Source organism: Scardinius erythrophthalmus, assembly GCF_964197995.2.
Source record: "Scardinius erythrophthalmus genome assembly, chromosome: 19".
Taxonomy (NCBI): Eukaryota; Metazoa; Chordata; class Actinopteri; order Cypriniformes; family Leuciscidae; genus Scardinius; species Scardinius erythrophthalmus.
Window position 1 is genome coordinate 39,461,746 of NC_138239.1, and position 20,511 is coordinate 39,482,256.

Genomic DNA, 20,511 nt, shown 5'->3' on the forward strand with positions numbered 1-20,511 from the left:
ATGGGACTTTTGGCTGAACGGATAGTTCTGGGACACCATGAAAAGCTTGCCGTGCTGCTCTGGCCAAAATTCAAGCAGCTTCGGATGTTCACCGCAAAAGAGAGGGAGGAAATATATGAAAGTGCACGTGGAGAGTTGGCCAGCTTCCCTAAAAGAGCTACAACTGAGGTGAATGCCCAGCAGATGCAAGAGGAGGATACAGAGGAGATGGCTGGGCCTGCACCAGGACCAGGACCAGTGCAACACTTTAGCCAGTGGGCTGACGTCGAGGATGCAGAACTGGATACCGGGGTTGATGAACTAGAACAATATTTAAAGCACAAGCCCACAATGGAAAATGATAGAGACATTCTTAGTTTTTGGAAACACAACCAAAATATGTTTCCATCAATGGCACAACTGGCAAGAAAAATACTCTGTGTGCCTGCATCTAGTGTGAGTTGTGAGTCAGCCTTCAGCATCTCTGGTCGCACGTTGGAGAATCGTCGGACCTGCCTCAGCACTGCTAGTGTAAATGCTTTGCTGTTTCTGAATAGCAACATGTAGGCCAAACATGAAAATTAAAGCAGCCCTACTAGACCTCTGTCTATGCACCACTTTATTTAAGATAAGACAAGCACAGCTTAGAGAGCTGATGTTATTTTTTGTTGCATTGCATATTAGCATTGAATATTTAATTTAATTTTTTTTTAGGGCAGGGTTTCAAGAACATTTATGTTGAATATAAATATATACTCGCAAGCAAATAATTGAATGCACGTTGATTGCACAGAATGCACAGTTGCACAGTGCACACTTCAAGATGTTTTATGGTTGTTTAATTCATATAGCCAATGGTTTGTTGCCATGCATAGTTTTGTGTGCAGTGGGGAATCAGATCATTAATTTCTATATTAGTTTATTTTATTTATATGTTTTATTCTTGGCAGTAATTATTGACATATGTACTAGGCTACTACTAGTATGTACTAAGTGTCATTTTGAGTTTCTGTTCCTATTACGTGGCATAGTAGTAAAGTAGTTCAAATCTCAAAAATGCTTGCAGACTTGAGTCTTGACACTCATATTTAGGCCTAATATATTTCAAATCAGCAACATATCTGAGGTGAACTGTCACATGAATATTTACTTTGACGCTCAAAATAAATTGCGTTAAAAAGCATATTTTAGGTTGATCCAGCTAGCGCGCATGTGCAGTCTCAAGCGCGTGTCATGTTTCTATGGCAACCAGTTACCAGAGCTTCAGTGAGGGACCGCCAAACCGCGCTTTAGATTTTACAATAAATTAACCGTCTTGTTTATAACTTAGACTGTTTGCCCTTTTGAACTATAATAACGACTGCTCGTTCAGTGCCATGGCATGGCCGCTGACGTTATTTATTTGCTATCATCTCCGTGCTCTCTGCTCTGCATCGAGTCTGAATCTGACAAACTAAAGGTAAGACAAAAAGTATTTTTCGCAACAGGTTTATTGACTTGTAATAGCAGTTTAAGCTGGAATATGTGACAATCGGGTCCAGTCGGGTCTGTGTCTTCCCGGCGGTTTCGGGTCCAGCTTTCAAATAATAGACGGGTCCAGGTCAGGTCCGGTTAAGCATTTCTCGGTTTTGCACGGGTCCGGGTCCAGCTTTTGAAATAATAGACGGGTCCGGGTCGGTTTGGTGTAGCACATTACGGGTCTCTTTCGGGTTCGGGCACGAATTTTTGGACCCGTGAAGACCTCTACTGTACGCTGCTGGAGGACCAGAACTAACTGTAGTGTAACAGCAGATGCAATATTGAAGAACTCTGGCAACAACTGAGAAAAGCACAGCGATGAGTGTGCCAACAAAAGCACAGTTCTGAAATCATGCGTATTTAACAACATATGTACCCAGCTAACAAATTTTTTTTTATAAAATGTTTTATTAATGTTCCCATTAAGTTATGAAAACGTTTGTTCTGAATGTTCTTAAAATAAATTCTTGTCTATGCGAATGTTTTATTGTTTTGCAAGTATTATGGGAACAGTGTTCTCTGAACCATCTGAAAGAAAGTAGTAAGTAGTAATGTTTAAAAAAATATATTAGACTAACTTCCAACAAAAATGTTTCAGAAAAATGTTAGATGAACGATGTATAAATAATGTTTTAGTGCTGACGTTTTGGGAACATTATTAAAGACCTTGAACAAACGTTCTATTAATGTCTGTGTTCTAGATGATGGGTGACTCCATGCTCACCTGCCCTATCTTAATGCCCTATCTTAATGCCCTTTAAAAGGAGTCCTTCTACTACTCCTCGGTGCTCCACATTTTGTTTGTTTATGTTGCTGGTCTTTTCCGTTGTTGCACTTACACTAGAGCCACACTACAGTTCATGCCTACATCCTACACACTACACACTACATTACTGATTTTACTGTCGCTACATTTGCACTTGTTTGGTTTAGTCTTCTGTTCGGTTAATAAATATTGAGTTAAATCTGATGACCGAGTGTGTCCCTTCTAGAGATGCGCAGTTGGCGGTTACAGCCGCGGATAAACCGCGGATCGGGCGGATGACGTGACGAAAAATAATATTTTAATTCAATTCGGGCGGGTGGCGGGCGGTTTAACCAATCAAATGAAAAATATTATGTATACAGCAATCAGCGGATGGCGGGCGGGTGCGGTTTTGAAAATTGGTCAGAAACGTTGGTGCGGATGGATGGCGGACGGATGATGAGTTTTGTGATGCGGTTGCGGATGAAATAATAGCCCATCCGCGCATCTCTAGTCCCTTCCTTTGTTGCGGCCTTTTGGAGCCACAGGTCTTTTTACTGAAAGACTGTTTGTTCATAACTTTGAGAGAACCTTGAGGGAACGTTCTGGGAAGCTGTGAAGCTCTTTATAACAAAAACCAAGAGAGAAAACGTACTGGTTACTTTCGTAACCTCGGTTCCCTTAGAGATAAGGGAACGAGTACTGCGTTGCAAACGCTTATGGGAAAACTCCTTTTCTCGAGAATATTGAAGCCTTTATTTTAAAACGCATTTGCTACAGCACAGGCGAGAGCATCAGACCCACGTGAGTGAGCTGATAGGCTGTGCTGTGGGCAACTGCACGAACCAATGGCGGATAGACAGAAGCGCGCGAGCCAATCAGGACGCTTGGCGCTCTGTCACTGTCAAGCGCGCGAAACTACACGTGACCATAACATATAAATACAGATAGAATCCGCCATTTGACAGGTATAATCGACTGAAGCGACAAACCTGCCATAAGAAAAATAGCACGGCAAGGCAACGCAGTACTCGTTCCCTTATCTCTAAGGGAACCGAGGTTACGGAAGTAACCAGTACGTTCCCTTACGAGAACGTTCTCTCGTACTGCGTTGCAAACGCTTATGGGAACGTTTCCATTTAAAACGCCGTGCTATTAATCTTTTGGCCGCTCTGACTCACCAGAGTTCCGGGAAGTACAGAATAGCCAGGATAAAAAGAGACCGAACATCGGGCCCATCAATTATCCGTAATAAAGACTGGCCAGAGCCAGTCATTTAACCCACAAGGTGATAGCCGTGTGTTTAATATCAAACTAGTCTGGGTCCGCAGAGCCAGAGTCTAGACTGAAAAGACTGTAACTGCAAAGCAGGGACATTAAAGTTATAATTCATCGGATCTGGCCAAAGCCAGTCACTTAGTCCACAAGGTGAAAACCGTGTGTTCAATATCAACTAGACTGGGTCACAGAGCCAGTGTCTAGACAGAAGAACTGTAGCTACAAAGCAAGGGCATTAAAGCTATAATTCAACAATGTGGACGGAGCGGATATCCGGCCGCCGCACATATGCTATAGATGGGAATACCCAAGTGACCATGGTTCAAAACTAGTCTGGATCCACAGAGCCAGAGTCTAGACAGAAAGAACGCATGTCTGCAGAGCAGGGACATCCAGATTATAGAATCTCACAAATGTGGACGGAGCGGACCAGCCGGCCGCCGCACAAATGTCTTCAATGGGAATACCACTTGACCAAGCCCACGAAGAGGCAACACCTCTCGTGGAATGAGCTCTAACACCTATGGGACAAGAGAGGCCCAGTGAGGTGTAAGCCAGGGCAATGGCGTCAACTATCCATCTGGACAGTGTGGTTTTAGTGACCGGGAGGCCCTTGGATCAGCCCCCGAAACACACAAAGAGCTGTTCAGACTGTCTGAAAGAGGCCGAACGCTCCAGATAAATTCTCAAAGCTCTGACTGGGCAAAGCATGAGAGAATCGCTATCCTCCTCGGAGGAGGGGAGAGCTGACAGAGAAATAACCTGGGCTCTGAACGGAGTTGAGAGCACCTTAGGAACATATCCATGTCTTGGCCTAAGAATGACCTTGGAGTCATTAGGACCAAACTCCAGACAGGAAGCGCTGGTAGACAGCGCCTGTAAATCCCCTATTCTCTTTACTGACGCCAGTGCTAGAAGCAGGGCGGTTTTCAGAGAGAGAGACTTAGGATCAGCTGACTGAAGTGGTTCAAAGGGAGGTCCCTTAAGAGCCCGCAGGACCAAGGAGAGGTCCCAGGCCGGAACAGACGGTGGCCGAGGCGGGTTAAGCCTCCTGGCGCCCCTGAGGAAGCGAACTATAAGGTCGCTTTTTCCTAAGGAGGCCCCGGCTTCCAATACGTGAAAAGCAGCAATGGCTGCCACGTACACTTTGAGAGTGGAGGGGGAGCGACCCGCGTCCAACATCTCCTGTAGAAAAGACAGTACTCTTGGTACTTCACAAGTGTATGGGTCGAGGTCTCGAGCTAAACACCAGCTGGAAAACACTGACCATTTACTGAGATAGAGGCGTCTGGTAGACGGAGCTCTAGCTTCCTTTATAGTATTCAGGACGCCCTCTGGGAGGTTCTGGGGTACCCGTTGAGTGGCCATACATGTAGGGCCCATAAGTCGGGACGGGGATGCCAGATTGTCCTGTTGGCCTGAGTCAGGAGGTCGCGCCTCACTGGGATTGGCCACGGGTCTGCTACAGACAGCTGCATCAACTCTGGGAACCAAACCTGGGTCCGCCAGAGAGGAGCTACTAATAGCACTGCGCTTTTCGTGTTCCTGATCCGTTCGATGACCTGAGGGAGCATCGAGACCGGGGGGAACGCATAGAGAGGAAGGTTGGGCCAGTCGTGGGCCAACGCATCCCTGCTCTTTGAGAAAAAGATTGGGCATTGACAGTTGTCTTCTGAGGCGAAAAGATCTACTTCTGCCTTCCCGAAGACCTCCCAGAGTAGGAGAACTGTCTGAGGGTGGAGAGACCATTCCTCTGGGGGAACTCTGCCCCGAGAGAGCATGTCTGCTCCTGTATTCAACGTGCCTGGCACGTGAGCTGCCCTGAGCGAGCGCAGATTGGTGTGAGCCCATAGCAAGAGCTGTGAGGCTATGGCAAACAGGTTGCGGGACCTGAGGCCGCCCTGGCGATTTATGTAAGAGACCACCGACATGTTGTCCGTCCGTACCAACACGTGGTGTCCCGCCAGGTATGGGAGGAATGTTTTTAGGGCTAGAAAAACTGCTCTCATTTCGAGGCAGTTTATGTGTAGGCGTTTCTCCGAGCTCGACCAGAGGCCGGAGGCAGGCCTGCCCTCGTACAGAGCTCCCCAACCGGAGTTGGAGGCGTCTGTTGAAATCATCCTCCTCTCTGAAACTACCCCCATGCTTACGCCCTGCTGGTACCAGCTGGCGTTTTTCCAAGGGGCCAGGGCTTGAACACAGCGCTGGTCCACCTTGATAATCAAGTGGCCTGAATGCCAGGCGTGGGGTGGCACCAGAGGAGCCAGCCACAGCTGAAGAGGACGCATACGCAGTAGGCCTAGTTGGAGTACTGATGATGCAGAGGCCATCAGGCCAAGGATCCTCTGAAACGTTCTGAGGGGTACAAGAGAGCCCTCTATGAACGATGCCGTGAGCTGCTGAATCATTAGAGCACGGGCCGGTGTGGGCCATGCTCTCATAAGTACGGAGTCGAGAACTGTTCCCAGGAACGTGATACGTTGGCTGGGCAACAGAACACTCTTTGCAACATTGACCCTGAGCCCTAGACATTCTAGATGGCTGAGGAGCCAGGCTTTGTGAGTATGTGACTCCGCCTCTGACTGGGTCAGTATGAGCCAGTCGTCGAGGTAGTTTAGGATGCGCATTCCCCGCTGTCTCAGGGGGGAGAGAGCTGCATCCATGCACTTCGTGAATGTACGAGGCGCTAGTGCCAGTCCAAATGGAAGAACTGTGTACTGGTATGTCTGCCCCTCGAAGGCGAATCTCAAGAATGGCCTGTGGTGGGGGTTCACTTGAATGTGAAAGTAAGCGTCTTTCAGATCTACTGAGAAAAACCAGTCGCCTGGGCGAATCTGCGCCAGGATATGTCTGGTCGTGAGCATTCTGAACGGCCGTGACATGAGAGCCTTGTTCAGATGTCTGAGATCTAAAATGGGTCTCAGGCCGCCGTCTTTCTTTGGAACAAGAAAGTATCGGCTGTAAAAACCTGACTCGCTCAGAGAAGGGGGGATCTTCTCGATGGCCCCTTTCGCCAGCAGACTTAACACTTCGGTGCGGAGGACATGACTCAATGTGCCCCTTACCGTGGTTTGTATAACCGCGCGAAAACGCGGTGGTCTGCGGGCGAACTGAAGCGAGTAACCATGCTTTATGATGTTCATCACCCATACTGAAACTCCGGGGATAGCTTGCCAAGCTAGAGCCCGCAGAGCTAGAGGCATTATCATATCTGGAACACCCAGAGTGGGGGGCTCGGACTGACATGTATGCATGTGAGAAATTATGCTCGATTTGTGCTTTGTGTGGGTCGCTGTTAAAACAGCGTTTGTTTGCAGGGGTGCGTGACATGTGACGGGCCCATGAACTGCATTTAGAACTGCTGCAGCCGCCTGAACTGAAGAGGGAGCCGTGAGCAGTAGTCGAGCGATTTTTGGGGCTGGTCCGGCCGCAGCGGGACAGTGACCCCTCTTTGTGCCGGTTAGGACGGCTTCTTGGGCTCGTGATCGAGCGTCAGCTTCGGCCGCGGGCCCTGGCGCTTAGGGAACGGGAACCGTTTCGCTGGCTTCATGTGCTTACTGGTCTCAGCCGCTGGGCGGGGCTGGAGGACCTGGGACACCACTTTCTCAGGTCGCGGCGTGCTCTTGGGGCGCCGTTGGACTGAGCTGGAGCGCTTTGGTAGAAAGTGTCTCATGGCGCTGGAAGCCTTCTGAGCTTCAGTGAAGCGATCGGCGAAGCCGCTGACAGATGGGCCGAAGAGACCTGAGGCTGTGACGGGCGAGTCGAGGAAGGCAGTTTTATCCGCGTCCCTGATCTCGGTTAAGTTTAGCCAGAGGTGGCGCTCCATTACCACTAGGCTGGCCATATTGCGGCCCAGGGCTTGAGCGGTGGTCTTCGTGGCCCTCAGTGCCAGATCCGTGGCACTCCTGAGGTCTTTAAATGTGTCTGGGTCCGGGCCTGACTCATCCATGGAACGGAGAAGTTTGGCCTGGAAGGCTTGAAGCGTCGCCATGGCGTGAAGTGCAGAGGCGGCTTGACCGGCGGCAGCGTATGCGCGGCTGGCAATGGCCGAAGTAGTTCTGCACGGCTTAGAAGGGTGCACCGTCTTAGACCTCCAACTACCTGCAGTGGGGGGGCATAAGTGTGCAGCGACCGCTTCCTCCAGTGGGGGGAGAGACACATATCCTTTCTCTTCAGCGCCGTCAACAGTGGAGAGCGTAGAAGAGGCAGATGAGCGCGTTCGCGCTGAAAAGGGCGCGCGCCAGCATTTTGTGAGCTCTTCGTGAACCTCAGGCATAAATGGAGCGGCGCGCTGACGAGGGGCCTGCTGGCGCCCCGGCAGGTACCATTCATCGAGGCGGCTTCTGGCGGGCTCAGCTGGAGAAAGCCAATCGAGTCCCAACTCGTCAACAGCGCGAGACATGACACGGAGAAGTTCGGCGTCAATGCTCGCTCGAGTATCAGAAAACTCTAGCTGAGAGGGGGGGGCGGGGTCCGCGGAGCCCGACCAATCCTCGCTCTCAGATGCCGCCATAGAAAGTGCGTCATCGACGTCATCCGGAGATGCGCCGAAAGAGACGAGTCCAGCCGCTTCAGACGAGGGGCGCTGCTCGCTCCGAGAGAACAGGACAGGCGAAGAAGGCGTGGGCGAGGCACGAGGAGAAAGGCCCGGCGTGCACTCGCTAAACTCACCGCGCTCAGGACGCCTCTGATCGCGCCGCTTCTTCCTACGGGGCTCGTGGGGCGCCGAAGACGGAAGGTGGGCGGAATCGGTCACCGTCGAAGACAGCCTTGAACGGAGAACGGAGACAGGCATCCCGTCGCAGAATTGGCAGCCGCCTTTCATGAGCGCTGCCTCGGCGTGCTCAGGGCCGAGGCAGGCCGCACACTGGGTGTGTCCGTCGGATGCATGCAGGGAGACCCCGCAGCTCTCACAGATGGAGAGAGGCATTATGCCGCGCTGTGAAAACAGCGGTTTGCTCTTTTAGATAAATATGCAATGAAAAGGATATAATTTTTCGTCGGATGCCACAGGGAAACGCTCAGCTGGCGAGATGCCGGGATGCGAAGCTGTTCCGCTGGACGGCTTTTCCACGACGAGGGCTTCTTACGACCGGAGAAAATCAGCGACGAGGTGAGTCGAGCTGAAGGAGATTAAATCTGTCAAATGGCGGATTCTATCTGTATTTATATGTTATGGTCACGTGTAGTTTCGCGCGCTTGACAGTGACAGAGCGCCAAGCGCCCTGATTGGCTCGCGCGCTTCTGTCTATCCGCCATTGGTTCGTGCAGTTGCCCACAGCACAGCCTATCAGCTCACTCACGTGGGTCTGATGCTCTCGCCTGTGCTGTAGCAAATGCGTTTTAAAATAAAGGCTTCAATATTCTCGAGAAAAGGAGTTTTCCCATAAGCGTTTGCAACGCAGTACGAGAGAACGTTCTCGTAAGGGAACACAAGTATTAGGAAAGAAGTGCTACTGAATGACTCTGAGGGATGAGATGGACACACAACGTCATCTCAGACTTTATCTGAAGAAGATTAATCAGAAAAGTTCAAAATCTTTGCAAATACGGCGAGATTAAATGACAGGAGGTTGGTTGCATTTTTCATTCTCCCCAACAGCGAGCAGAGAGTTTGCTGGAAGTCATGTTGATGCAGATCCGCGTGCCGTTGTTGAATGAACGAGCTAAACTAAGCAGAAGTCACTTTGCTTCTTTAGTAAATTTGATTTAAGAATGTTTAGATATTTGCACTGGGAAAAAAGCGTTCAGAGAATTGAATGGTGCTACACTGCCAAGCTCAAGGACTTCAGCATAAACCACATCAGATATGAGGGAGCGTGAGCGCGGTTACCTGTGCTGCTGTAGAACGCTAGTTTAGTTGTGGTGTGGAACTTCTGGATGAGGAACTGGGACAGAGAAATCCTGTCGTCTGTGTTCAGCGACTCGTTGCCCTTCTTCCAGTAAAGCATGAGATCGTCATCAGTGTACGCATCTGAGAAAACACCACATGTACTCCACATCATCACATCAACAGGCACATCTCCAATTCTTCAGTTCAACGACACCACATTCACATGGACGTAAGTGAAGATGGAGAAATGTGTGTGTGTGTGTGTGTGTGTGTGTGTACATACAGCTCTCGATCTCGAGTGAGCACGTCTGTGTGTCCAGTGGGAATCGGCTCAGGTCCATGTTACACATGGCAGTGACGGTCACTCTGCAACGACACACGAGACATCGAGCGTTAGTCAAACAGGCGACGCACAGGATTCATGACGTCCTCCAGCGGCATCGGAAGAGGAACGGACCAGTTCAACATCTGTTATTTCCACGTTTGATATTTAAATATCATGTTATGGAAGAGTTTTGCTACTGTTTTAGTAATGGCCGCTGGTTTGCCCACAACAAAACCAAACTACTAACAATAACATAACTCTCACATAACCGTCAATATGGAGATTCATTTGAATGAAACGGTCCTGATGGAAATCTTTGTCAGTTCAGTAGTTAACATTTGTAACATTGTTGGTTTTTATGTATTTTACTATTTTCTTCTTCAAAGAAACGTATGTATAGGCCCCGAAATACTTCAAGAACAAACTGGTGTGACGTCATTTCAAACAAAACCAGGCCAAATCAAAGTTTGAAACAGCTCGTCAAAGTCAACTATCTGGTTAGTTTGCTCTGGCTGGTAAACACCTCTGATCTCCCATTGGTCAGTGATGATGATGTAATATGTGGGAGTGGCTCTGAGGCCCCGCCTTCTCTGAGATGTAAATCTTCTCCGGTTCATTTCTTCTGTTCAGACGCGAGTGAAAACATGAACACACTGAGAGCCGCTTTATAGCAGAAACTGAAGCTGTGATTCTAATCGAAAGCGACACTCCTGATTTAAAGAAATGTACTGTATAAAGTGTTATATATAAACGTGACATGACTGTAGATCTGAATCTCAGAGCAAACATATCCACATCTCTATGATCAGATGCTTTCTGAACTTCTGTTTTCTTTGTTTATTCTGTTATTGAGAGGAAAGAGCAGCACATATTTGCATATCCATCTAAACAGGTATATCACTGCAAATGTATTTCAAACTCTTTTGTAGCAAAGAACGAATAAAATTAACTTCACCTTGAGTACATCGGGCCTTAACTGTTGCATTTTAAGAGTTCTATAGCAGTCTATTTTGTATTGTTTATGGTCATATTGAATAGTTTGAGCTGTATTGTCATTTGTCATATGATTGTCATTTTCCACCGCCTATTTTGAATTTTGGGATATCATATAAAAAATGCTGGATGGAAACTGATGTGCGTAGTTTCTAAAAATGTGGATAAAAAACATATGCGCTCAATTGAGGCAGATTATTTTTTATTCAACAAGAAGACACTCACATAAACTACGATGGAAACACATTCACTGAATAAATCCCTAAAAATTACCTCATGTGACCCCAGCAGAGGCTGTGATTGGATTAATGGTCTAACCAGCCGACCAATGGCATCGCAGCACCTCAAATGTGGGTTTGGTGTTTCTGGATCAGAATGATTTGGTTTGATTCCCTCCAGAAGCGTCTCATACACGAGTGTGTTCCCGAACGCTAGAGAACATGACAGCGTTTACTGTGTTTCGTCTGACGCTCGAGACACACTCGTTTATGATGGAGGGAAAAACCGCCCGATTGCAGAAACTTACACTTTTATAACTGATATTTTGAGCCAGTTTCCCAGGAAGTGACCATTTTAATCTCCTGAACACATGGGATGGAAACGCTGCTTTATCTCGAATGTTTTATGCCATATTCTAATTTTAAGTTAAATTCAGGAGTGAGATGATTAGAGAGGCTCATGAACGTCTGGTTTCGGGCAGGCTCACCTCAGACTGTAGAGGACGTTGCCGTCTGGATGCACTCGTAACATCACATTGTCCGTGGTTGTGTCGTGGATGAAAGATCTTTTGGAGTGAACGAAGAACATGTCGGGCACCCAGATCTTCTTCACCAGCCGGCTGTCGAACGTCATGCTTTGGTTGTTGGTGCTCGGGAAGGACAAGCGCTCGTCTTTCCAGTAGTGCCTCAAATACAGTGTCATCGTAAAATCCTGATGGGAAACATCAGATGTTGGACATACTGAGCTTTTAACACAGAATCGAAAACATCTGAACCAGTTCCAGTGAGGCACGGGACAATCTTACGTACAACACAAAGCAATATGAATACTGACATCAGTGTTACATTTAATGATTAATAACCACCAAGAAACACAGTACTGTACTGTAGGAAACATTCATCAGCACTTTCCACACGACTCATCCAGACACAACTATCTCTTTGATTCAAGTATAGTACAGTAACATTCCCAAGTCCAAAGGTGATGCCTGGCCGAGGAATATTCACATCTTCACCCTATTCAAATATTAATAAAAATCGGTCAAATATTTTGTAGTCATATTGCGTAGTTGTGCTTGGAGTCGTTTGTTTTATTTATAATAATAACGCTATGAAACGTGCCTAATTGTGCAACATGAATTTGGACCAAGCTGTCATACAAAGAAATCATGAACAAATGCATCAACAAGAGAGTACCGGCGAAATATTAATAACTGATTATGCCGTAGTCAGTGTATGCTTTTTCCTGTAGCTTGCCTTTTCTTGACAAATCATTTTGTCAGATAAATACTTTCACTATTTCACTATTTTCATATTTTAAATATTTTTAAAAATACGGAATATTTTCCTCATATGTTGATGGTTTAGTCAAACCCCCCTCCGGACATCACTTTTGGCCATTACTGTATAATAACCCTTAATAACCCGTATCTGTACTTTACCTCAAGAGCTAGATTTGTGCAATAATAATAATAATAATAACACTTATGAGGTGCTCTTAATTAACACTCACCATGTCGACCTCAGAGATGGTGTCGAGACTTTCCACCTGAACGTCCACACCTACTGGAATCGGAGGTCCTGTCGAAGAGAAAACTGTTTTTAAAAAATCGTTTTTATTGATAATAATGAAAGGATGTCATTATCATAAAATATATTTCATTCTAGAAAATATGTCCAGGGTGCCTCCAGTAATGTGGTGTGTGTGAGCAGACGGGATTTAGCTGTGTTTGTGGCCTATTTTAGCTCAGGGACACGAGCGCTCAAACGCAAGTGGGTCACGAGTGATCACAGAGAGCCGACAGACTCTGTTTCCTTTTCCCCAGTGCCAGAATATTCCACACATGACAAGCCAAAGCCAACGAGTTCATCAAAAGTATTGTAGTGTTACGAGTTATGAAACGGATGCTCTTCTCTGCAGTAGAGAGTAAAACGGTATCTTAACATGTTTCTCAAAGGGGATGAAAAAATTATAGAAATGAACTAAAGTCTCTGCCAATTGCATATATGTGTGTCTAGTGTTTTACACTACAAAAATGATGTTCGTCCTCAGTATTTCTCTCTCATTTTCCAACATAAATATCTAAACATTCTTAAATCAAGATACATTTACTGGAGAAGCAAAATGACTGAAGATATTAAGTCTTGTTTACTGAAAAATTCATCAAAATGAAGTGAGTTTGTGCTTAAAACAAGAACAAATATCTGCCAGTGGGGTCAGAAAAATATTCATAATTCAAAGTGAAAACAACGTTTTACATTTTCAGTAAACAAGACTAGAATCAAATCAAATGTATCTTGATTTAAGACAGAAAACAAGACAGAAACACTGAGGAAGAACAATTTCAGAGTAGATAAGGTTAGACTGCATAACATGGACTAAATAATTAAAACCATCCATAAATAAAAAACATATTAAGTATTAACCACGAATCCATGTGCAACACAAACTCAAGCATGAGCGATACAGTGACTCTCGTCTTACAAGCGCGTGTCCTGTGTTTGTGTGCAGATATATCTGGATATTATAAGCAGCTCATGCTCACCTCCAAACGCTGGTCTCATTGTAAAATCATGGTCATCTATCCTCAACAGCTGCTCTGATTTGGTCATAGGAGACTTTGTCATGTCTGGACTTCTTCTGAAGATCGGGCTAAAATGAAGATGAGAATAAAACTATTAGGCAAAGCTATGAGCTGAAGTACTGTCAAAATCAGCATCCCATCTGACAGGGAAGGCTCACAGAACATTGGCTAAAACATTCAGAAATAACATTTTCGTAACTGTAATGGGAACATTAGAAAAACGTTCACAGGTCTTTTTTTTTTAACATTGCTGCCACATCTAACAGAAAAGTACATAAAGGCCAAAAAAAAATATTTCTGGCACTTATGGCAATGATAGATTATGATCATCCCAATGTACTCCGTAAAGCCGTTTAAAAATATCTAGCATAACGCAAGACGTCATTTAAACAGAAATACTAGCAAAAGACTGTAAGAGCACAATACAAATCTGTATTAAATGATACTGCACCTGCCAGACTTGTGGCTTCCTCCATCCACCCGTGTTGTTTCTCTCCGTAATCTGTGAGGGAAAAGAACGAAATGAAATTCTGCCATATCAACAGAATCTGCAATGATTCAGCAGCGTGGATGCAGACAACATGATCAAATGTGCACTGAGCAAAGAGCACTGCGCTGGCATTGCTCACATTCTAAAAACATTTGGAGGACAGAAAAAAGTATTTTTACTTTGTTAGAGTACTTACGTGGCTACATTTTATCTTTGGCTTACAAGTATTTGTACAGTATAATTACTTTGATTTTGGGAAACTTTTACCTTTACTTTACTACATTCCAAAGCATAATACTTTTTACTCCACTACATTTCATATAAACATGTCGTTATTCTCGTTATCTTGTCTCAGGTTACGACTGTAACCAGTGTTCCCTGAGAAGGAAACAAGACACTGTGTTTAAAGATGGTGCTGTGGGGAACTGTGTGCAACTATAATTCAGGGTGCTGCGTCACCCTGTGACGTGTTACGGTGTACCGCGGAGGCTATAAGGGTTACCCGGAACAAAGCAGCGTCAGCTTCTGATTGGCTGAAGCAAGCCGCTCACATACCAAGTATGGTAAAGGGACACAGCATCCCATTCCCTTCTCAGAGAACAATGGTAACAGTAGTAACCTGAGAATGTTCCCTTTCAGGGAACTGGCGCTGTGCCCAAAGATGACACTATGGGGAACGAAATACCCACTGTGCCATACTGACAAGTGTCCTGTTGTGAAGCTGTGTTCTTGACTTTATGCAAATATCAAACGAAAAACGCAGTAGGCAGCCAATCCCTGTGAGGTTCGGGATGTGACGTCTGTCTTGAGAGTTTAAAAATATGCAGATTGTGCCGGAGTTTATGCTGAATTTATTGCAAGTTAATTTTGTTTACGAATTAGAGGCTTTGCTGTTGTTATGTTAAATATTTTATTTTGGATCTGTTCATTGTGATTTATATTGGCTGGGTTTATACAAGTTTATAAAATTGAAATGATATCTTTGCTTGGTGCATTTGGAAACAAAGCTTGTCTATTTCTAAATGTAATCGCGTGCATCTCTGATGATTATATTGTCCGTGTGTTAAAAAAACATGGATTAAACACACTCGCAACAGACACACCCCAAAGCGGAGGCGTTATAGCGTTGCCAGCGGCACTGAGCGGAGTTTTGCCGCTGTAGTGGACACGCACTGTCAGACTTCCACCATCGGGAGGTTCTCTGAACATAAATCTCTAGAGCTCTCACAGGGCAAGTAAGTTCATCCTCTCTTGGTCCACCGATACAAAAGCAGGAGGATGGAAGGGGTCACCGTGATTTTGCCAAGTAAAACATGTTCCTGGATCAACATATTTTTTTATCCTGGAATAACATTCCTGTCCCAAAATTTAGTCCTTACCCTATCCCTACCCCTAAACCTAACCCTACCCATAACTTTTCCCTAAAATCAGAGGGAAATGATAGGTGAATAACACTGATGTTGAAGCACCTCACCCTGGTTCTAAGTCTAAACTTGACATAAACTGTAAACTTGTCTCTCAAATCTGATTGGTTGATTTGGAAAGTTGTTCCAGGATCAACAAAGATGTTGATCCAGGAACATGTGGTACTTGGTGAAATCACGTTAACCGGATGGAAGGCCTGCAGAATTGTAGAATGTGCGGTATTCGATGGTACATTAGGCAATTATTTCAGTCTAGGGTGAAGAACAACCTTCACCCAACCCGGAGCAAACTCTAAGCAGGAGGAGGCAACTGACAAGGCCTGCAAATCTCCTACCCTCTTAAGAGAAGTGATAGCCAACAAGATCGCCATCTTCAAAGAGAGAAATGTTTTTGAGACAGAGTCTATATGTCTGAATGGATCTTTATCACTGTAAATCTGCTTTGAAACAATCTGTGTTGTAAAAAGCGCTTTATAAATAAAGGTGACTTGACTTGTCTTGACTGAAGGGTACCAGGGACAACCCCTCTAAAACCATGACCAAATCCCAGGCCAGGACTCTCTCATGAACCCAAGGCCTCATCCTCAGAGTGCCACGAAGGAAACAAGTTACCAACTAATGTCTTCCCAAACACCGATCACCTTACGGTGCGTGGCCGTGGAGGGACATAGACCTGCAGAGAAACGATCCTGGAGGAACTCCAGCTTTAACTCGTGAAGAATCTTCCCTTTAGGGTGTAAAGTTTCTGTATATTAGTAAAGAGAGACCAGCATTCAGGAGCTGATCCCCCTCAGACCCACAATTTCCACATCTCTGGCCAGGGGTGATATATTGTGCCCCCGGCTTTTGACAGAAGATCCCTCCTGGGCAGAACTGGATTACGATGAGTAGACTGACGCCATTCTGGCAAACTCTCTCTAGAACTGGCCGAGGCTACATCCGAACCATGAGTCCAATGGCATCAGTCCAAGAAGAGTCCAATGGCATCAGTCCAAGAAGAGTCCAATGGCATCAGTCCAAGAAGAGTCCAATGGCGTCCAGTCCAAGAAGAGACAAATGGCATCAGTCAAAGAAGAGTCCAATGGCATTAGTCCAAGAAGAGTCCAATGGCATTAGTCCAAGAAGAGTCCAATGGCATCCAGTCCAAGAAGAGTCCAATGGCGTCCAGTCCAAGAAGAGTCCAATGGCATTAGTCCAAGAAGAGTCCAAGAAGAGTCCAATGGCATTAAGTCCAAGAAGAGTCCAATGGCATCAGTCCAAGAAGAGTCCAAGAAGAGTCCAATGGCATCAGTCCAAGAAGAGTCCAATGGCGTCCAGTCCAAGAAGAGACCAATGGCATCAGTCAAAGAAGAGTCCAATAGCATTAGTCCAAGAAGAGTCCAATGGCATCAGTCCAAGAAGAGTCCAATGGCGTCCAGTCCAAGAAGAGACAAATGGCATCAGTCAAAGAAGAGTCCAATGGCATTAGTCCAAGAAGAGTCCAATGGCATTAGTCCAAGAAGAGTCCAATGGCATCCAGTCCAAGAAGAGTCCAATGGCGTCCAGTCCAAGAAGAGTCCAATGGCATTAGTCCAAGAAGAGTCCAAGAAGAGTCCAATGGCATTAAGTCCAAGAAGAGTCCAATGGCATCAGTCCAAGAAGAGTCCAAGAAGAGTCCAATGGCATCAGTCCAAGAAGAGTCCAATGGCGTCCAGTCCAAGAAGAGACCAATGGCATCAGTCAAAGAAGAGTCCAATAGCATTAGTCCAAGAAGAGTCCAATGGCATTAGTCCAAGAAGAGTCCAATGGCGTCCAGTCCAAGAAGAGTCCAATGGCATTAGTCCAAGAAGAGTCCAATGGCATCCAGTCCAAGAAGAGTCCAATGGCGTCCAGTCCAAGAAGAGTCCAATGGCATTAGTCCAAGAAGAGTCCAAGAAGGGTCCAATGGCATCCAGTCCAAGAAGAGTCCAATGGCATCAGTCCAAGAAGAGTCCAATGGCATCAGTCCAAGAAGAGTCCAATGGCGTCCAGTCCAAGAAGAGACCAATGGCATCAGTCAAAGAAGAGTCCAATGGCATCAGTCCAAGAAGAGTCCAATGGCATTAGTCCAAGAAGAGTCCAAGAAGAGTCCAATGGCATCCAGTCCAAGAAGAGTCCAATGACATCAGTCCAAGAAGAGTCCAATGGCATCCAGTCCAAGAAGAATCCAATGGCATCAGTCCAAGAAGAGTCCAATGGCATCCAGTCCAAGAAGAGTCCAATGGCATTAGTCCAAGAAGAGTCCAATGGCATCAGTCCAAGAAGAGTCCAATAGCATCAGTCCAAGAAGAGTCCAATGGCATCAGTCCAAGAAGAGTCCAATGGCATCCAGTCCAAGAAGAGTCCAATGGCATCAGTCCAAGAAGAGTCCAATAGCATCAGTCCATGAAGAGTCCAATGGCATCAGTCCAAGAAGAGTCCAATGGCGTCCAGTCCAAGAAGAGTCCAATGGCATCAGTCCAAGAAGAGTCCAATGGCATTAGTCCAAGAAGAGTCCAATGGTATCCAGTCCAAGAAGAGTCCAATGGCATCAGTCCAAGAAGAGTCCAATGGCATCAGTCCAAGAAGAGTCCAATAGCATCAGTCCAAGAAGAGTCCAATGGCGTCCAGTCCAAGAAGAGTCCAATGGCATCAGTCCAAGAAGAGTCCAATGGCATTAGTCCAAGAAGAGTCCAATGGCATCCAGTCCAAGAAGAGTCCAATGGCATCAGTCCAAGAAGAGTCCAATGGCATCAGTCCAAGAAGAGTCCAATGGCGTCCAGTCCAAGAAGAGTCCAATGGCATCAGTCCAAGAAGAGTCCAATGGCGTCCAGTCCAAGAAGAGTCCAATGGCGTCCAGTCCAAGAAGAGTCCAATGGCATCAGTCCAAGAAGAGTCCAATGGCGTCCAGTCCAAGAAGAGTCCAATGGCATCAGTCCAAGAAGAGTCCAATGGCGTCCAGTCCAAGAAGAGTCCAATGGCATCAGTCCAAGAAGAGTCCAATGGCATCAGTCCAAGAAGAGTCCAAGAAGAGACAAATGGCATCAGTCAAAGAAGAGTCCAATGGCATTAGTCCAAGAAGAGTCCAATGGCATCAGTCCAAGAAGAGTCCAATGGTATCAGTCCAAGAAGAGTCCAATGTCATCAGTCCAAGAAGAGTCCAATGGCGTCCAGTCCAAGAAGAGACCAATGGCATCAGTCAAAGAAGAGTCCAATGGCATCAGTCCAAGAAGAGTCCAATGGCATTAGTCCAAGAAGAGTCCAAGAAGAGTCCAATGGCATCCAGTCCAAGAAGAGTCCAATGACATCAGTCCAAGAAGAGTCCAATGGCATCCAGTCCAAGAAGAATCCAATGGCATCAGTCCAAGAAGAGTCCAATGGCATCCAGTCCAAGAAGAGTCCAATGGCATTAGTCCAAGAAGAGTCCAATGGCATCAGTCCAAGAAGAGTCCAATAGCATCAGTCCAAGAAGAGTCCAATGGCATCAGTCCAAGAAGAGTCCAATGGCATCCAGTCCAAGAAGAGTCCAATGGCATCAGTCCAAGAAGAGTCCAATAGCATCAGTCCATGAAGAGTCCAGTGGCATCAGTCCAAGAAGAGTCCAATGGCGTCCAGTCCAAGAAGAGTCCAATGGCATCAGTCCAAGAAGAGTCCAATGGCATTAGTCCAAGAAGAGTCCAATGGTATCCAGTCCAAGAAGAGTCCAATGGCATCAGTCCAAGAAGAGTCCAATGGCATCAGTCCAAGAAGAGTCCAATAGCATCAGTCCAAGAAGAGTCCAATGGCGTCCAGTCCAAGAAGAGTCCAATGGCATCAGTCCAAGAAGAGTCCAATGGCATTAGTCCAAGAAGAGTCCAATGGCATCCAGTCCAAGAAGAGTCCAATGGCATCAGTCCAAGAAGAGTCCAATGGCATCAGTCCAAGAAGAGTCCAATGGCTTCCAGTCCAAGAAGAGTCCAATGGCATCAGTCCAAGAAGAGTCCAATGGCGTCCAGTCCAAGAAGAGTCCAATGGCGTCCAGTCCAAGAAGAGTCCAATGGCATCAGTCCAAGAAGAGTCCAATGGCGTCCAGTCCAAGAAGAGTCCAATGGCATCAGTCCAAGAAGAGTCCAATGGCGTCCAGTCCAAGAAGAGTCCAATGGCATCAGTCCAAGAAGAGTCCAATGGCGTCCAGTCCAAGAAGAGTCCAATGGCATCAGTCCAAGAAGAGTCCAATGGCAGAGTCCAATGGCATCAGTCCAAGAAGAGTCCAATGGCATCAGTCCAAGAAGAGTGTTGTTGATGTTGATGCTGAAGCAGCCCCGGGGCCTGGGAATGGTTGGGAATAAAGGTTACCGACTGTCTCTTTGCCTCCCGAAACCTCTCGAAGGCCAAGCTTACAGACCAGCGGAGACACTGGGGCGTCGAGGATAAAGGGTTTGTCCATCTCCTTGATGCCAGATAGATTAAATCAAAGGTGTCTCTCCATTGCCACCAGGGCTGACATTGAGGTCCGTGGCCCGACGTAGCTCTTTATCAGACCCGACCCCTCCACCTTTGTCCAGGTCCCATAGCAGTTTGGCTTGGTATTCCTGCAAGACTGCCATCGTATTCAAGCAAGCACCTGCCTGACCTGCCGCCATACATGCCTTGCTCACCAGGGATGATGTATTTCTGCACGGTTCGGTGGACAAGGTGTATTTGTGTATTACTGTCTGAATGGGGAATGGTTTTAGGGTAAAAACTAAACATAACATTAAAATAAAGCAAATTAATGCCCATGCATCTTCCCTGCTGCCGTAGCAGTTTCAAATAAAACTAGTATGTTTGCAAAACATTTTTCCCTTTGTGACGTTTGTTTTTTTAATTTTTAATTTTTTAATTTATGAGTTTTGGTTATAAAATAAAAGTTATCTTGCAGATCTTGCTTACTTGGAAATAATTCATAATGATGTCAGACTGAGCTGTAACCTATTTAAGCTCTATCTGTGTGTCGTTCCCAAACCTGTCCTGGAGTACCCCCAACACTGCACGTTTTCTTTGTCTCCCTAATCAAACACACCTGATTCAACTCATCAGCTCATTAACACACCTGATTCAACTCATCAGCTCATTATCACATGGGTTAATGAGCTGATGAGTTGAAT

The 20,511-nt window shown here is 46.1% G+C and overlaps 2 protein-coding genes across 2 annotated transcripts in view; one reads left to right on the forward strand and one right to left on the reverse strand.

The window, feature by feature from the left end:
- The window catches only part of fam98b (family with sequence similarity 98 member B), a 549,041-nt gene that overhangs the window by 30,912 nt on the left and 497,618 nt on the right, over window positions 1-20,511 (forward strand). The gene's annotated exons all lie outside the window — the stretch shown is intronic.
- LOC308707765 (gamma-aminobutyric acid receptor subunit rho-1) overlaps window positions 1-20,511 on the reverse strand; it is a gene marked incomplete at its 3' end in the record, with an annotated part of 37,482 nt that overhangs the window by 13,928 nt on the left and 3,043 nt on the right. Inside the window, exons 2-7 of the mRNA XM_081394421.1 lie at window positions 13,926-13,976; window positions 13,436-13,542; window positions 12,403-12,470; window positions 11,378-11,601; window positions 9,637-9,719; window positions 9,354-9,494 (exon numbers count right to left, since the gene is read on the reverse strand). Of these exons, the coding sequence (XP_081250547.1) occupies window positions 9,354-9,494; window positions 9,637-9,719; window positions 11,378-11,601; window positions 12,403-12,470; window positions 13,436-13,542; window positions 13,926-13,976 (674 nt within the window). The remainder of the gene's footprint in view (window positions 1-9,353; window positions 9,495-9,636; window positions 9,720-11,377; window positions 11,602-12,402; window positions 12,471-13,435; window positions 13,543-13,925; window positions 13,977-20,511) is intronic.